The sequence below is a fragment of the Engraulis encrasicolus genome, chromosome 13 (genome assembly GCF_034702125.1).
Source record: "Engraulis encrasicolus isolate BLACKSEA-1 chromosome 13, IST_EnEncr_1.0, whole genome shotgun sequence".
In the NCBI taxonomy this organism is placed as follows: domain Eukaryota; kingdom Metazoa; phylum Chordata; class Actinopteri; order Clupeiformes; family Engraulidae; genus Engraulis; species Engraulis encrasicolus.
Genome location: NC_085869.1, coordinates 26,645,711 through 26,658,179, shown reverse-complemented (window position 1 = coordinate 26,658,179; position 12,469 = coordinate 26,645,711). Strand labels below are relative to the sequence as shown.

The 12,469-nt window shown below is 43.9% G+C and overlaps 1 protein-coding gene across 2 annotated transcripts in view; it reads left to right on the top strand.

Annotated features, from left to right (window-relative positions):
- Positions 1 to 3,566: 3,566 nt before the first annotated feature.
- The window catches only part of gad1a (glutamate decarboxylase 1a), a 34,578-nt gene continuing 25,675 nt past the window's right edge, over positions 3,567 to 12,469 (top strand). Inside the window, exons 1-3 of one of the 2 annotated variants that reach the window (XM_063213567.1) lie at positions 6,739 to 6,814; positions 8,478 to 8,537; positions 11,213 to 11,341. In XM_063213567.1, coding sequence (XP_063069637.1) covers positions 6,739 to 6,814; positions 8,478 to 8,537; positions 11,213 to 11,341 — 265 coding nt within the window. Of the gene's footprint in view, positions 3,601 to 6,738; positions 6,815 to 8,477; positions 8,538 to 11,185; positions 11,342 to 12,469 lie in introns of those variants that run through there. The other variant, XM_063213568.1, reaches the window with a different exon arrangement.

Below are 12,469 nucleotides of genomic sequence, written 5' to 3'. Positions count from 1 at the left end.
TGCCTGCAACGGCCGCTTCCAAAGGGTTTTCACTCCATGCAGTGATTGGGGTTGTGAAAGACTGACTGAAAAGCCTAGGCTAGAGATGCACCAGACCCTGATTTTTAGGTAACATGCCGGATACCGGATCCACTGCTTAAGATCCTGCCGGACCCGGATCCTGTGAAAAACCCTATTATCCTGCCGGATCCGGAACCGGAACCGGATCCGGTGCATCTTTAATAATAATGCAATAATGTATGGTCACAGATAGCACACATACATCTTTTTATTTGTTTCAACCTCACCTTCAACCAAATGTTTGCCATGCCCGGGCCAGATCTGGCGTGCAGGCCACCCTTTGGAAACCATTGCTGAAAGGTACGTATACAAGAAAATAAGAACAATAGCAACACATAACAGTACAGCGACAGTACATGAGCTGCACTACTGTATACCATATAGTAGTGATATTTACACATCAGTGTAACAATGTTGTATACGCTTGCTGAGAATGTCCAGCATTGCAAACAATGGTCTTCCTTTTTTTAAACGCACATCTTGCAGCCCAATCTCATTCAGAGTGAGTGAGAACTAAGTGAGACATGTGTCTCGGTGAGCAACAAGAAAAAATATTGTGGTCACAATAAAATAAATAAAATATTTTCGTCTTTTTCTCCGTCATTGACAGATGGCCAATTATGAACAGCTGCGTTAGTCAGTGGGGGCAGAGAGCAGCCATTGATGTCCGGGTTATTCCTGTCGCGCATACGCTCGAGGGTCACTTTTTAATAGAACGGAGCATATTGCGATACAGGCTTCAAGGTTGGGGTGAAAAGTTTACACAGTGAAGAAGAGTTTTGTGTGGTTGTGAATGATTACGCCTTTCTGTGTTACGTCGCCACCTCCTGGTCGCTTGGTGCAACTGCCTAAGGAGTAAAGCAGAGCTCTTGGGGAACACTCAAACTGCAACGATAGGCGCACTGGTGGCTTAAATCAATACTAGCAGATTGTTGTCTTGTCTTAACGTTACACCCCCTGCAGAGATCTGATATTTCTTTCCTCAGCACGAGGGTGATCAAGGGTCTGGATCCGATCATCAAGCACACGCCTCTCCACATCATAACAGGATGGCCTGCATGCAGCATCAGTGCCCAACAGTCAACGGCAGGGAAGCCGAGAGGGGGGGGGGGGGGGGGGATGAGGACAAATGGGTCAGTTGTCCCGGTCCCAGGAAGACGGGGACCCAGAATTGGGTCCTCAGTACATTGAATACATTTGAGTGGGGGGGGCCCTTTCAGATGTCTTTTTCCTGGGCCTGGGCCTGTTCAAAGCTGTCAGCGACCCTGGCCAACGGCACAGACAACAACAGCGAGTAACAGCAGGAGACATTTTTTTACGATCAGATCAGACAGACTAGGCAATTGCCAAGGGCCCCACCACACCTGCCCTCTAAAGAGACGTCCAATGGACATCCCTGCCATAGAAAATGCCAGCAAAACTAGCACAAGAGGGTCCAATGGCTATATTTTACCCAAGGCCCCCAAAATGGTAGAACGTCCCTAGCAAGTGACGGTGCCCACTTGACTTTAGCGGACCCCACACCACCTCCCATGCACGGGTGAGGCATACATGCAATTTTGTTGTGTGCAGTGTCAGCACTAGTGCTATGGAGTGCTGTGTCACAATGACTGATGGGAGTTGGAGTTTCCCAGTTGGGCTTTCACTTTCCCTATCCTGTAGGCTACCATCACACCAGAACCTGCTTCAAACACATTTCTCTTCAGGCCCCCATCATGTCTTACAGCAGTGCCCCCCTCAGGGGTGCCGCGGATGCGTGGCTGATGAATAAATTACATAATATAATACATATTTGTCTAAATTAATGAATGAATGCTTATTCAGTGGAATCTTTGATCTCCCATTTATGCACAATAAAGTAAATTTAGATCACCCCAGTAAGTTACAACTTCGAATATAGGTTGTGTGACATCTCCAAATGTGTTACTTTTCCAAGCTTGTGTGATATCGGATGCGATGCCATGTTACGGCTTGTTGGTTTAGGGTGCCTTGACATTTTTCATGAATTGAAAGGGTGCCTCGCCTAAAAAAAAGTAGAGAAATACTGTCTTACAGTATGAGAAGACGGATGGCCCATGCACTAGAAAATGCACCTTTACACGTAATGCACGTTTAGTTAGGGTTGCCAGATGAGGCTGATGATTTCCAGCCCAAAAAATGCTCAAAACCCACCTAGAAGCACAAAATTCCGCCCAATTCTATTGATTTCTATGGGAAAAAATTGGGCAGGTTTTTCTGCTAAATGCCATTTTTACCCGCACACAGCCATATTAAGCAGCCCAATTGGGCGGGAAACAGCCCAATCTGGCAACACTGCATTTAGCTAGTGGAGGATGATGGGACACATTCACGGAGTGTCCATCACCCTGTGGCAAACTGATGAACCAATGAAACAACAGAGAGACAGACAAGAAGGCAGGTAGACAGACACATAAATAAGTAGGCAGGCAGATAGACAGACACACAAGTAGGCAGACAGACACATAGGTAAGTAGGCAGGTCGGCAGACATACACACAGGCAAGTAGGCCGGTAGACAGACAGACAGACAGACAGACAGACAGAGACGTAGGCACACAGACAGACACACAGACAATTAGGCAGGTAGGGACACAGACACACAGACATGTAGGCAGACAGACCAGTAGGAATGTGCTGCAGACTTAAACACGAACAAGTAGGTAGGTAGGCAGACGGACATAGAGACACAGAGACAAGCAAGGGAGCGATGGAAGAAAATGTTCAACGTGTCAGCACAACCCAGGTGATGAGGAGGAGAACTCTGGGGCCTGGAGCCTCTAGGGCAGGGGTTCCCAACCTTTTTCAACTTGGAGCCCACTCGAAATTGTCAAAAATGTTCGGGGCCCACCTCTGACCCAATTAAGAATAAAACTCAAATAAATCAACAGCAACACACACCAAAATATTATTATTATTTTTGGGAAATGATTTCAAGGCCCACTTGGAATACCTTCAGGGCCCACCAGTGGGCCCCGGCCCATAAGTTGAAAACCACTGTTCTAGGGGCCTCAAGGAGGAGGACACTATACAGCAGGTATAGAGCTGTGGAGGAGGTGCAAAAGAAAGCTATTTAACAATGTTGTAGCATCATTTTAATAGTGCCAGGAAAACAACTGTTTGGCTTGAATTTGGAAAGGAAAAATCCAACAATATTAACCCAGGTTTTAAAGGAATGTCCCTTTGCTACCCAAAAGTCAACTTTAAAAAAGTTGCATGATTTTAAAGTGATTTATTGAAAAGTGATTTTAAATGACCTACCTGTAGGCTTAGGTAACGTTGAAAACCCAAGATTTGTAACAGTGGCTGACACTGATTTCACTGTACTAGTTGCTTCATTGTAAACCCAACATTTCTTTAACTGGAAGATTTTAGTTGTCATGACTGATGTTTATAAGGTTAAGGGGGCAACAAACTCATTACTAAAAAAGTTACTTTATTGTACTAATCTTTGTCACTATGTGAACTTATGATGATGAGCAATTAATTATGTTAGGTTATAGCAACACGTCTTTACATTTGTATTTGTGCAGAACAAACATGAGTGGCCTTTCAGTTTTGGGAGGAGCTGTCCAAGTGCTGAAATGCTCCTGTGACAGCACCTTGGTATTGCGAATTCGCTATGTATGTTATACATGTATGTTATCATTATTTAACTTTTTACTAAGAAGTAATGATTCAGCTATGTCTGTGGTAACATGAAGCTTAGGGTTGTATACTTCCTCAGTGCTTCTCAGGAGTTCTTGTTTGTGTCTCTGTTTTCCTGTTTTTTTGCAATTATGTTTATTCGTTTTAAGTACCTACAGTATGCCTCTGACTGTATGCCTTGTACTTACTGCCTGTCCCACTAACCAAGAACATACTGCTTTGGGGGCTGTAGAGGTGGGGGAACGAAGAGGCTGCTGATTGAATGAGTGTGTGAATGTGTGTTGTCTTGTACGATGTAATGTTTTGTCTTGTACTGTCTGTACGGTCCAGTTTAAAGGGGACCCTACTGAAAATTAGATGTTGCATCTCAAGAGGCATTCCCCATGTACAAATAAATAATAAGGTTGGGATGGGGTGGGTGGGTGTTGATCACTGATTTTGTAATGCTCATGTTTCCCATCTTGGGATTTTGTTCAAAAATAAAAACCAGTGAATCACAAAAAAGGAACGTAGACTAACATGACAAACCAGGCCAAACCAGGCCAGCTCACACTAATATGCAACACAATATGTGCAGGCACATTTTAACTGCTACATATGATGGGACAGAGTGTGTGTAAAATTAAAGTGCATGCACTCACCATTTTAGTCCATTTTTAAAAATAAATATTGACTTCGGCCCACGACTTTGTTCCAGAGTTTGATTTTGGCCCTTAGCCAATTTGAGGTTGACACCCCTGATGTAAGTAAAACAACATGTAATCAACTATGTAGCTTTCTATTATTTCTGTGTGTAATCAACAAAAATACTACGCCTCTATGTTTGTGTGAAGTAGGAGCCACCAGATGCATGGGCAATGATACCATTACAAGAGGTCAATGTAGGCTATCTTGTTCTTGGGTGTTAGTGTGCGTTTCACAAGTGTGATAAATCAAATGACTTATGTAGACAGGTAACAGCGAAAGGAGTAGACGAGAATAATGAAAAAGTACAGGAAACAAGGCAGTTTGTTCTGTACGATAAACTGATGGTGACAAAAAAAACCCACACAAGCCATTCTAACCAAGTAGATGTTGAGGACAGTTCTTTGTTGTTTGCTGCCATCCTGTGGCCATTTTAGGTATGCCACTTCTACAAGCATTTTGGTAAGATGTGAATGAACCAGTGGGAAGGGATGGTTTGTCGTGATAATTCACTGGATACGACCTTGAAGACATTGTGCTATTCTTCATCTTTTGCATCCATCCGTGTTGTTTTCTCTCTTTTTGTTGAAGTGGTGATTGGTCACAGTCACAGGGGAACAAAGTTAACGCCCACTGCGGGCAAACAGCGGCGCGAAAGGTAGCCTAAAGCGCAGGGGTGAATGGAGGTTGTATGTCCCGATGCTCAGATTACCTACTTGTTGACCCTCTGTCCTCCTGTCATGCTATCCTCGAGCTCACCTCGTGATGACCACCCACCCGTGCCCAGCTGATAATCGGTGTGTCACACTCAAGACGTCCTTGTTTTGTGCCCGGTTTCTCTCACGGGCTTTTTCAGTGTTGCAGTCAGATACGCCAAACCGCCACCTCCACCACCCTCTACTTCGCCAAGAAATAAAGAAAAGAAATTCACGTAGGTAGGAGCCGTGGGCAACGCTGCTCTCGGTGAATTATCAAACAAGGCAGCTGTTTTGTCGGGAGAAAGATGCAACACAGGAGGAGGTCCCGCGGTGACGCGCGCGCTCAACAACTAGCCTAATAAACAGGCGACTGGTATTTTTTTTTTTAAAATAACAACGTGTGTAAGGCAAAGCTGCTCCAGCACTGGCATAAAACGGATGGATCTCCCATAATTTCAAGGCAGACAAAACGTCCCAATTGTCCTGGCGTTTAGAACACACTCTCATCTTGTTTTTTGGACTGAGTTTTAATTTTGGATTATATTGCGCGTGCCATTAAATCCACGTGAAACAGGTACGTATTAAACGAAACTGGGATACAATTAATTGGATGCCTTAACATGAAACTTGGTTTTAATATCACATGATGTTTTAAATATTCAAACAGGTGTTTAGAATCAAGCTGTGAGATCATATATTGAGAAAGAGAGTCTAAAACCGATAGACTGTACCAGTAGCAGCATTTATTGATTTATAACAAAATATCAACCTTATTCAAAATGATTTTGTCACCTGTCTAGCTGTAGCCATTTAAAAAAAAAAAAAAAAACTTTATGCCCACTGAAATAGGCTACCTGGGCTAAAAATTTAAGTTGCAATGCTTTGTTTTACATTTATTGTATTGTTTTAAAGTGAGCTGGGAATTTATATTAGGCTATGTCATTGTCTCAAATGGCAAATGGAAATGAATGTAGACACCTCAGCTACAGTAGCCAGTCTACCACTTGAAGCGGTGGGGGCTGTGTGATGAATGGCTGGCACTTGGCTGCACAAGCGTCTGTTTGCCTGTCAGGATGTGGCAGACGTGGCCCACCTGCCTGAATTGTTTGTTAGTCCGCTCCCTTGGCTTATGAGGGGTCGGGTTACAGTGCTGTGGTGATGGAGGCTAATTGAGGCTGATGTAGCTGAACTTGTAGCACGACATTTCCCGCCCAGTTTGTCAGCTTCAAAGACTTGTCTGGGCTTTACTGTTTGGTGGGAGCGAGACGAGACAAGCCTGGGAGACACACCTGCTACACAGCCGTCAGCTGTGGAGTCAATTAATGTGTCACAGAGGAAGTGCAGTCAGACTAATCTCCCCTTTGGAATTGGGAGTGTCGACTAGAAGAAAAAAACTCTAAAAGATTAGAACTAGAACTAGGGTACTACTGTAGTTTGGGAGCTGGCAAGGCACCGATATCAACTTTACAAATAGCCAGAAGTCTGCTGCTTTATAACACTCTTCTCCCTATCTATCTTTCCAGTGAGTGTGTGGCTTTTCATCCGAGGGTGAAATAAGACAGGTTTGGGACAAAGTGACAGCGCACTTTGGACTAAAGACTCCCCCCGGCCCCACACTATCCCAAAGAGTAATGGCGACGTCGACTCCTTCCTCTTCTGGCGACGCTCCGGATCCCAACTCGACAAATTTACGACCGCCATCCTCAAGTAGGTCCATCACAGATAAAACGCTATTTCACTTGGGCTATTTGCTTTGTGGGCTACGACATTAATCATCTTCACAGTGAGTGGAGGAGGGGTGGGGTGGAGAAGGGGTCCTGTCGCCAGCGGTGAAAAGCCTCCGGTCCAACGAAAACCACTGCAGTGTGCTCGGTTTGCTTCAGACCACCGCATCGGCGGTAGCAGCAGGCGAGACTGATCGGGCTGTCAAGCGCCACGGTCGCCTTTAAAAACACTAACTGCCGCCAATTAGAGGAGAAGAATGGCCGCGAGACCAAGGGGCTGTCACTCACAGCTCGAGAACACCCCAGAGCCTTTTTGACACGCGGTTAATTTCCTCTTAAATCAGAGCAGGCTCCTTGACAGTTAAATTAATACAGAACATCAACAGAAGAGGTAAAAGCATTGAGCACATCATACGTCAAGGAAAAACATTGATGCATTATTATTATTATTATTATTATTATTATTATTATTGTTATTATTATTATTATTATTAACTTATTATTCATGATATGCATTATGATAATACAATGGTTTAGAAATAACAATACAATTTCTCTACACATAAATAGGCCTAGTAGACTACCTTGGATGCAACCTAACAATTATAAATGATCATTTTAACATATTTCTCCAGTCCTTTCTGAATTGTAACGTGTTGTGCTTTTTCGCTGTCCTGTATTTCTTCTTGTGTGTCACGGCTGGGAGAGCTCTTTATCGTGCAGTAATCACAGTGGAGAGACGCTAATTACAACCACATCTCCAGATTGCGCTTAATGGCTTTTCGTTTTGCGCGCGCCCTTGTGTGTGTGTGTGTGTGTGTGTGTGTGGAGGAGGTGATGCTTTTGTATGTATGAGCACAAGATGCTTTGTATTATATGTCTAAAGGTAGGTTGGCCAATTATAGGACAGCATGGCCCCTACAGGTCGTCTGAATAGGCCTAGGCCACTTTAGAGGAGAGAGCTTCTGCAGCTCATAGAAAAGGGCCTCTCCACCGTATCCAAATATGTTGTTAAAAGAGGCCACTTGGCCATGGCCCGTCAGGAGTTATTTTGGATGCTAGCCCGAGGAGAGGAGAGATGGAGGCTGCATTGTGCACCTGCATGCACGCACGTGTGTGTGTGTGTGTGTGTGTGTGTGGGGGGGGGGGGGGGGGGTTGAGCTATAAGCAGGGGGTGGGCCGCGTGGCGACTCCAGATTAGGACTATCTTTAGTAGCCAATGGACTATTTGGGCCTCCAACCATGACAGCTAAACTGCCATTTCCCACTTGACTGCCCCCGCGAGCGCTGCATGATGAGCTCTTGCACGAGGAAAGGCAGGCAGGCGCGCGAATGCATTCGTGTCTTGGTGCTGTATTGCGGCCAGACTCGAAAATAGCTTGTCGTAAAAAATGTGGCCATTGTCATTAGGCCTACGACTAGGATGGATCAGGAAACGGGGAGGGGAAACAAAGACAAACTCGTTTTACCTCTAAAAAACTACTTCAGGCTGATGGTGACTGAGTCGCTGATTAATATGGCTGAAACACAATTTCCCGTTACGCGAAAAAAAAAATCCTGTTGGTATTATTTTTAAATTATGTTGTTATTATTATTATTATTATCATTATCATTATTATAATATTTATCTCAAAAAAAAATTTCAGGTTACGACTGGAGTGGGGTTGCACATGGATGCACGAGGAAACTGAGCATGAAAATATGTGGTAAGCATCAACAACATTCCTTGACCATTTATAAATAAGCTAACAATTTTTGCATTATTTTACAGGGCATTTTTGGACTCTAATTGTGGTCAGGGTATGTGGCAGGTATTAAATGACCTCAGGCTGATTAAAATCACCCATTTTTATTTTTTCACATCAGTGGCGAATGTGACGCTGTGGTGTCATTCACGCACTCACTTATTTTGGCAGACGCAATGGAGAGGAAAATTAGACTCTCCCAAATTGCTCCCTTGCTAGGCACAGAGGAGCTTTTTCTGTCTGCCTACTAGGGGATATTGGCAGCCACTGTCTCGAACGAGCATCCGAGAGTGAAATTATGTAATAAAGAATCACCGTGTTCCTACTCTCCACTAATATGAGGCGTTTTGGCCAACCTCTCCACCGGCTATCCCGGCCCAGGGGAGCAGCTAAAACACTCGGGAAAGGCCCCTAATCGAGCACGAAGATCCCCATCCCCATTGAGGTTGAGAAATTGAAGTTGGTGTCGCCCCCCTGCGGTGAGAGAGCCGCACACACAAGAGCAGAGGCGCACGCACCTGATATATTTAGGCATCAATTACCCTTATCTCCTCCGCGGCAGGCCCTATCTGCAGCCGAGAATGGGGAGCCGTAAAAAGAATTTATTTCTCCTCTACTAACGCCCAATTTATTTTCTAGGCTATTTTTAACCTTTGAATGATAGCAGAGGATGTTGTCCATATATGCTTTCATGATGAACCTTTAAAGCTCAGCTTAATTTATGTGAATACATTTGCCTTGGCTGTTGGCTAATGTCTCTAATTTAGTCGCCATGCCCATTAGAGCAATTTTGCTGAAAAGTAACAATTAAAAATAACTCAGCATCGAAATGCCCTGAACAACGTTACGTGACCTTTACTTTACTTTAAGGAATTGAATTCGAAAAGGCTGCTTGGTAATGTGGTTTTATCTATCGCGGTTATCCTTTCCACCGCTGGGACGTTGTAGTCACTGAAAAAACTTAACTAGGCCTACCACACATATTAGACCACTATGCCAGTGCGCAGGAGACCCCTTAATACATCAGGACTTGGCCATTGCCATTCTGGTAACAGCTGATTTATAACAGGGGCCGTGTCGAAAGGGGTTAATAAGAATAGACCTAGTATATGACCGTAGTTATTTAGCTATGATAGCCCTTTTGACTGTTATCAGGGGCAAAAAAAGCGATCGCTTGAGGGTAACAGATAACAAAAGCGGATTTTGTTGAATTGTAATTCGCCAAGCCTCTGTTTTCTGGAGATAGCGTTGTAAAGTCTAGTAGTAATAGGCCTAGTGTGCGTGGCTGGACCTATGGTGGTGGCAGCGTGTGCGTAATGCAGAGCATTAGTAGATAAGGAATGGAAGGAGCCAAGGAAAGCCTTCATCAGCAGCATACTAAACCACCTATTTCCAGTGGTGGGGTAGGCCTATATGGTTTGTCATTCATTCAATTGCTATCCATTCCCATTTCCATCCCCTTTAGCCATCATAGTCATTGGCTAATGAGTTGTAGCACACTAGAACACACCGAGTTATGGTGCAGTGAAGTAAAAAAAAAAATCACGAGGGGAATGAAAAAGTTGAGTATGTGGCTTTTTGTTGACAAATTAATAAACATCGACGCTGCAGAAATGCAAGAAAGTATGCCTATTGCGCCGCTGGTTTTTCCTAGAAAGCATGCCTATTTCCATGTTAAGCACTGACTGCACACCAATAGTATCGGTCAAGGAGCGAGGACGTAGGCCTCCATGCGCATATTAGCTATCGACCGACTTCAATGGCACCTTGGCAGATCTCAGGCCATTTCGTTGCTGTCCCTTCTTTATTCTTTCGCGGAGCTGTAAAGTCTGTCTACCCAACCTTGGCGACATTTGTCCTATTAACAGGAACAATGCGCTCTCCGAGTCCCGTGGGATACAAAGAGCCCCAGCATATGTAAACCATCACCCACACTCGGGTTGCCTCACGTAGTATCGGATTTTATTTCGAAAAGGTACAGGATATTTTAATGAAACGTTCACTGAATCGAATGTCTTAGCCTATTTCTATAAATGCATGTTTCAAATGATTAAATTAAAATATATCAATTTAATGTTATTCTTCAACTAGGCTATACCCGCATTACCCGGTCACTATCTCACAATAAAGGAAACTCATTATGGGTAAATACATATACAGGCTGCTGTATTACGGTACAGAAACGACAATACAGACCCCGCTTGAATTATCATCACCTCTCCCTTTCTTCCACTCATCACGCGCGGTTGCAGCCGACAGGGTGGGTCGCTATATTGACTCTGGTGTGTTGGATGGCTACTATGTCCATTCCGGGAGAATCAATTCAATCCGACTAGTTTCATAATAATTCACGACGGCCATGTATTTATTTTTGTGTCTGGCTGTCCGGTGCTGATGTCATCACTTCCCCCGGACCACCCCCTGCTCATTGGGCGCTTAAACCTGCGCCTCACGGGACGTCACGGGGACTCCCCGGTAGACCACCTCGTCCTCATATATATATAGGGCGTTTAGCCTGTTAGCTAGGGGGTCCTTGGAATTAAGCCACTTAAACATTGATTTAAACACTGAGAGTTCTGCCATGCTGCGGAATGTTGCTCCGTTTCAACCATCTGGCCCGTGTCACCACATCACAGGGTTTCTGCAGAAGAACAATAACTTGGAGGAGAAGAGCAGCGTGGTCTCCAATGAACAGCCAACCTCCAATGAGCCAGACGTGCGCTTCAGACGCGCCGAGACGGACTTCTCCAACCTCTTTGCCAGGGGTAAGTCAGTGTCCAGAGTCAGAGTGTGCATTTGGATGCAACGAAGTTCTGGATGAGAGGGGTTCGGCCAGTAGGTTTGCAATTGTGGAAGTAAGGAGCAAGTAATAACAAAAATCAATGACACATAGATTAGGTAATATATTATTTGAGAAGTATATAAAATTACTTGAATTGTGTCTTTATTTTTTGCAGAAGGATAGCCTGATTCTTTTTAAAATTCCATTTATATGCAACTGTAGCCTAAATGTATAATGTCAACAAACTGCTTGTTTGGATGTACTAAAACGTAAGGCTATCTACAGTTGTAATTAATAGAACAAAAAATGAATTTAAAATGTTCATACTCATATCACAAAAATGCAACACCTTTCCTGGCAAGCCAGATATGAAAAGTGTAGCCTGGTACTGCACCACTGACGTGGCTGAGAAACCAAAAGCATTTCTCGAAACCATAGTTGCTAACTGCGGCAACTACCCAAGTTGCTGACTGGCTAGCAACTATGCTCTTGAGAAATGCACCCCAGATCTAAATGTTTAAATGTGCATACAGTAATAGATCACAATAGATCCTCGATTGTAAGTCACTTTGGTTATAAAGTGTCTGCCAAATGCAATGTAATGTAATATAATGTAATGCTACAGGCAGGCACAGCCGTGTCATTAAATGCTTAAAGTGATACTGTCCCATTTTTGGAAATAAACTTATTTTACACCTCCCCTTAAATAATAGGGCTTTACCGTTCTCCTGTACTTTCGACCGTTCTCTGGGTATGGCAGTGCAAATTTTACCTCCAAGCTAGCAGTTAACATTGAGTTCTATGAGACCAGCTGGCGGCTAACTGGTCTCATAGGACTCAATGTTAACTGCTAGCTTGGAGGTAAAATTTCTATTGCCATACCCAGAGAACGGTTGAAAGTACAGGAGAACGGTAAAGCCCTATTATTTAACTCAAGGGTAGGTGTAAAATGAGCTTAATTCCAAAAATGGGACAGTATCACTTTAACTTCCCTCAACTGCATTAGAGACTGGGCAAGCGCAATTTCCATCTACATAAAGGAACAAATGCCCACATGGAAATTTCAAGACACATGACGAACATCAAAGACAGGGTGAGGGGAAAACAGAAA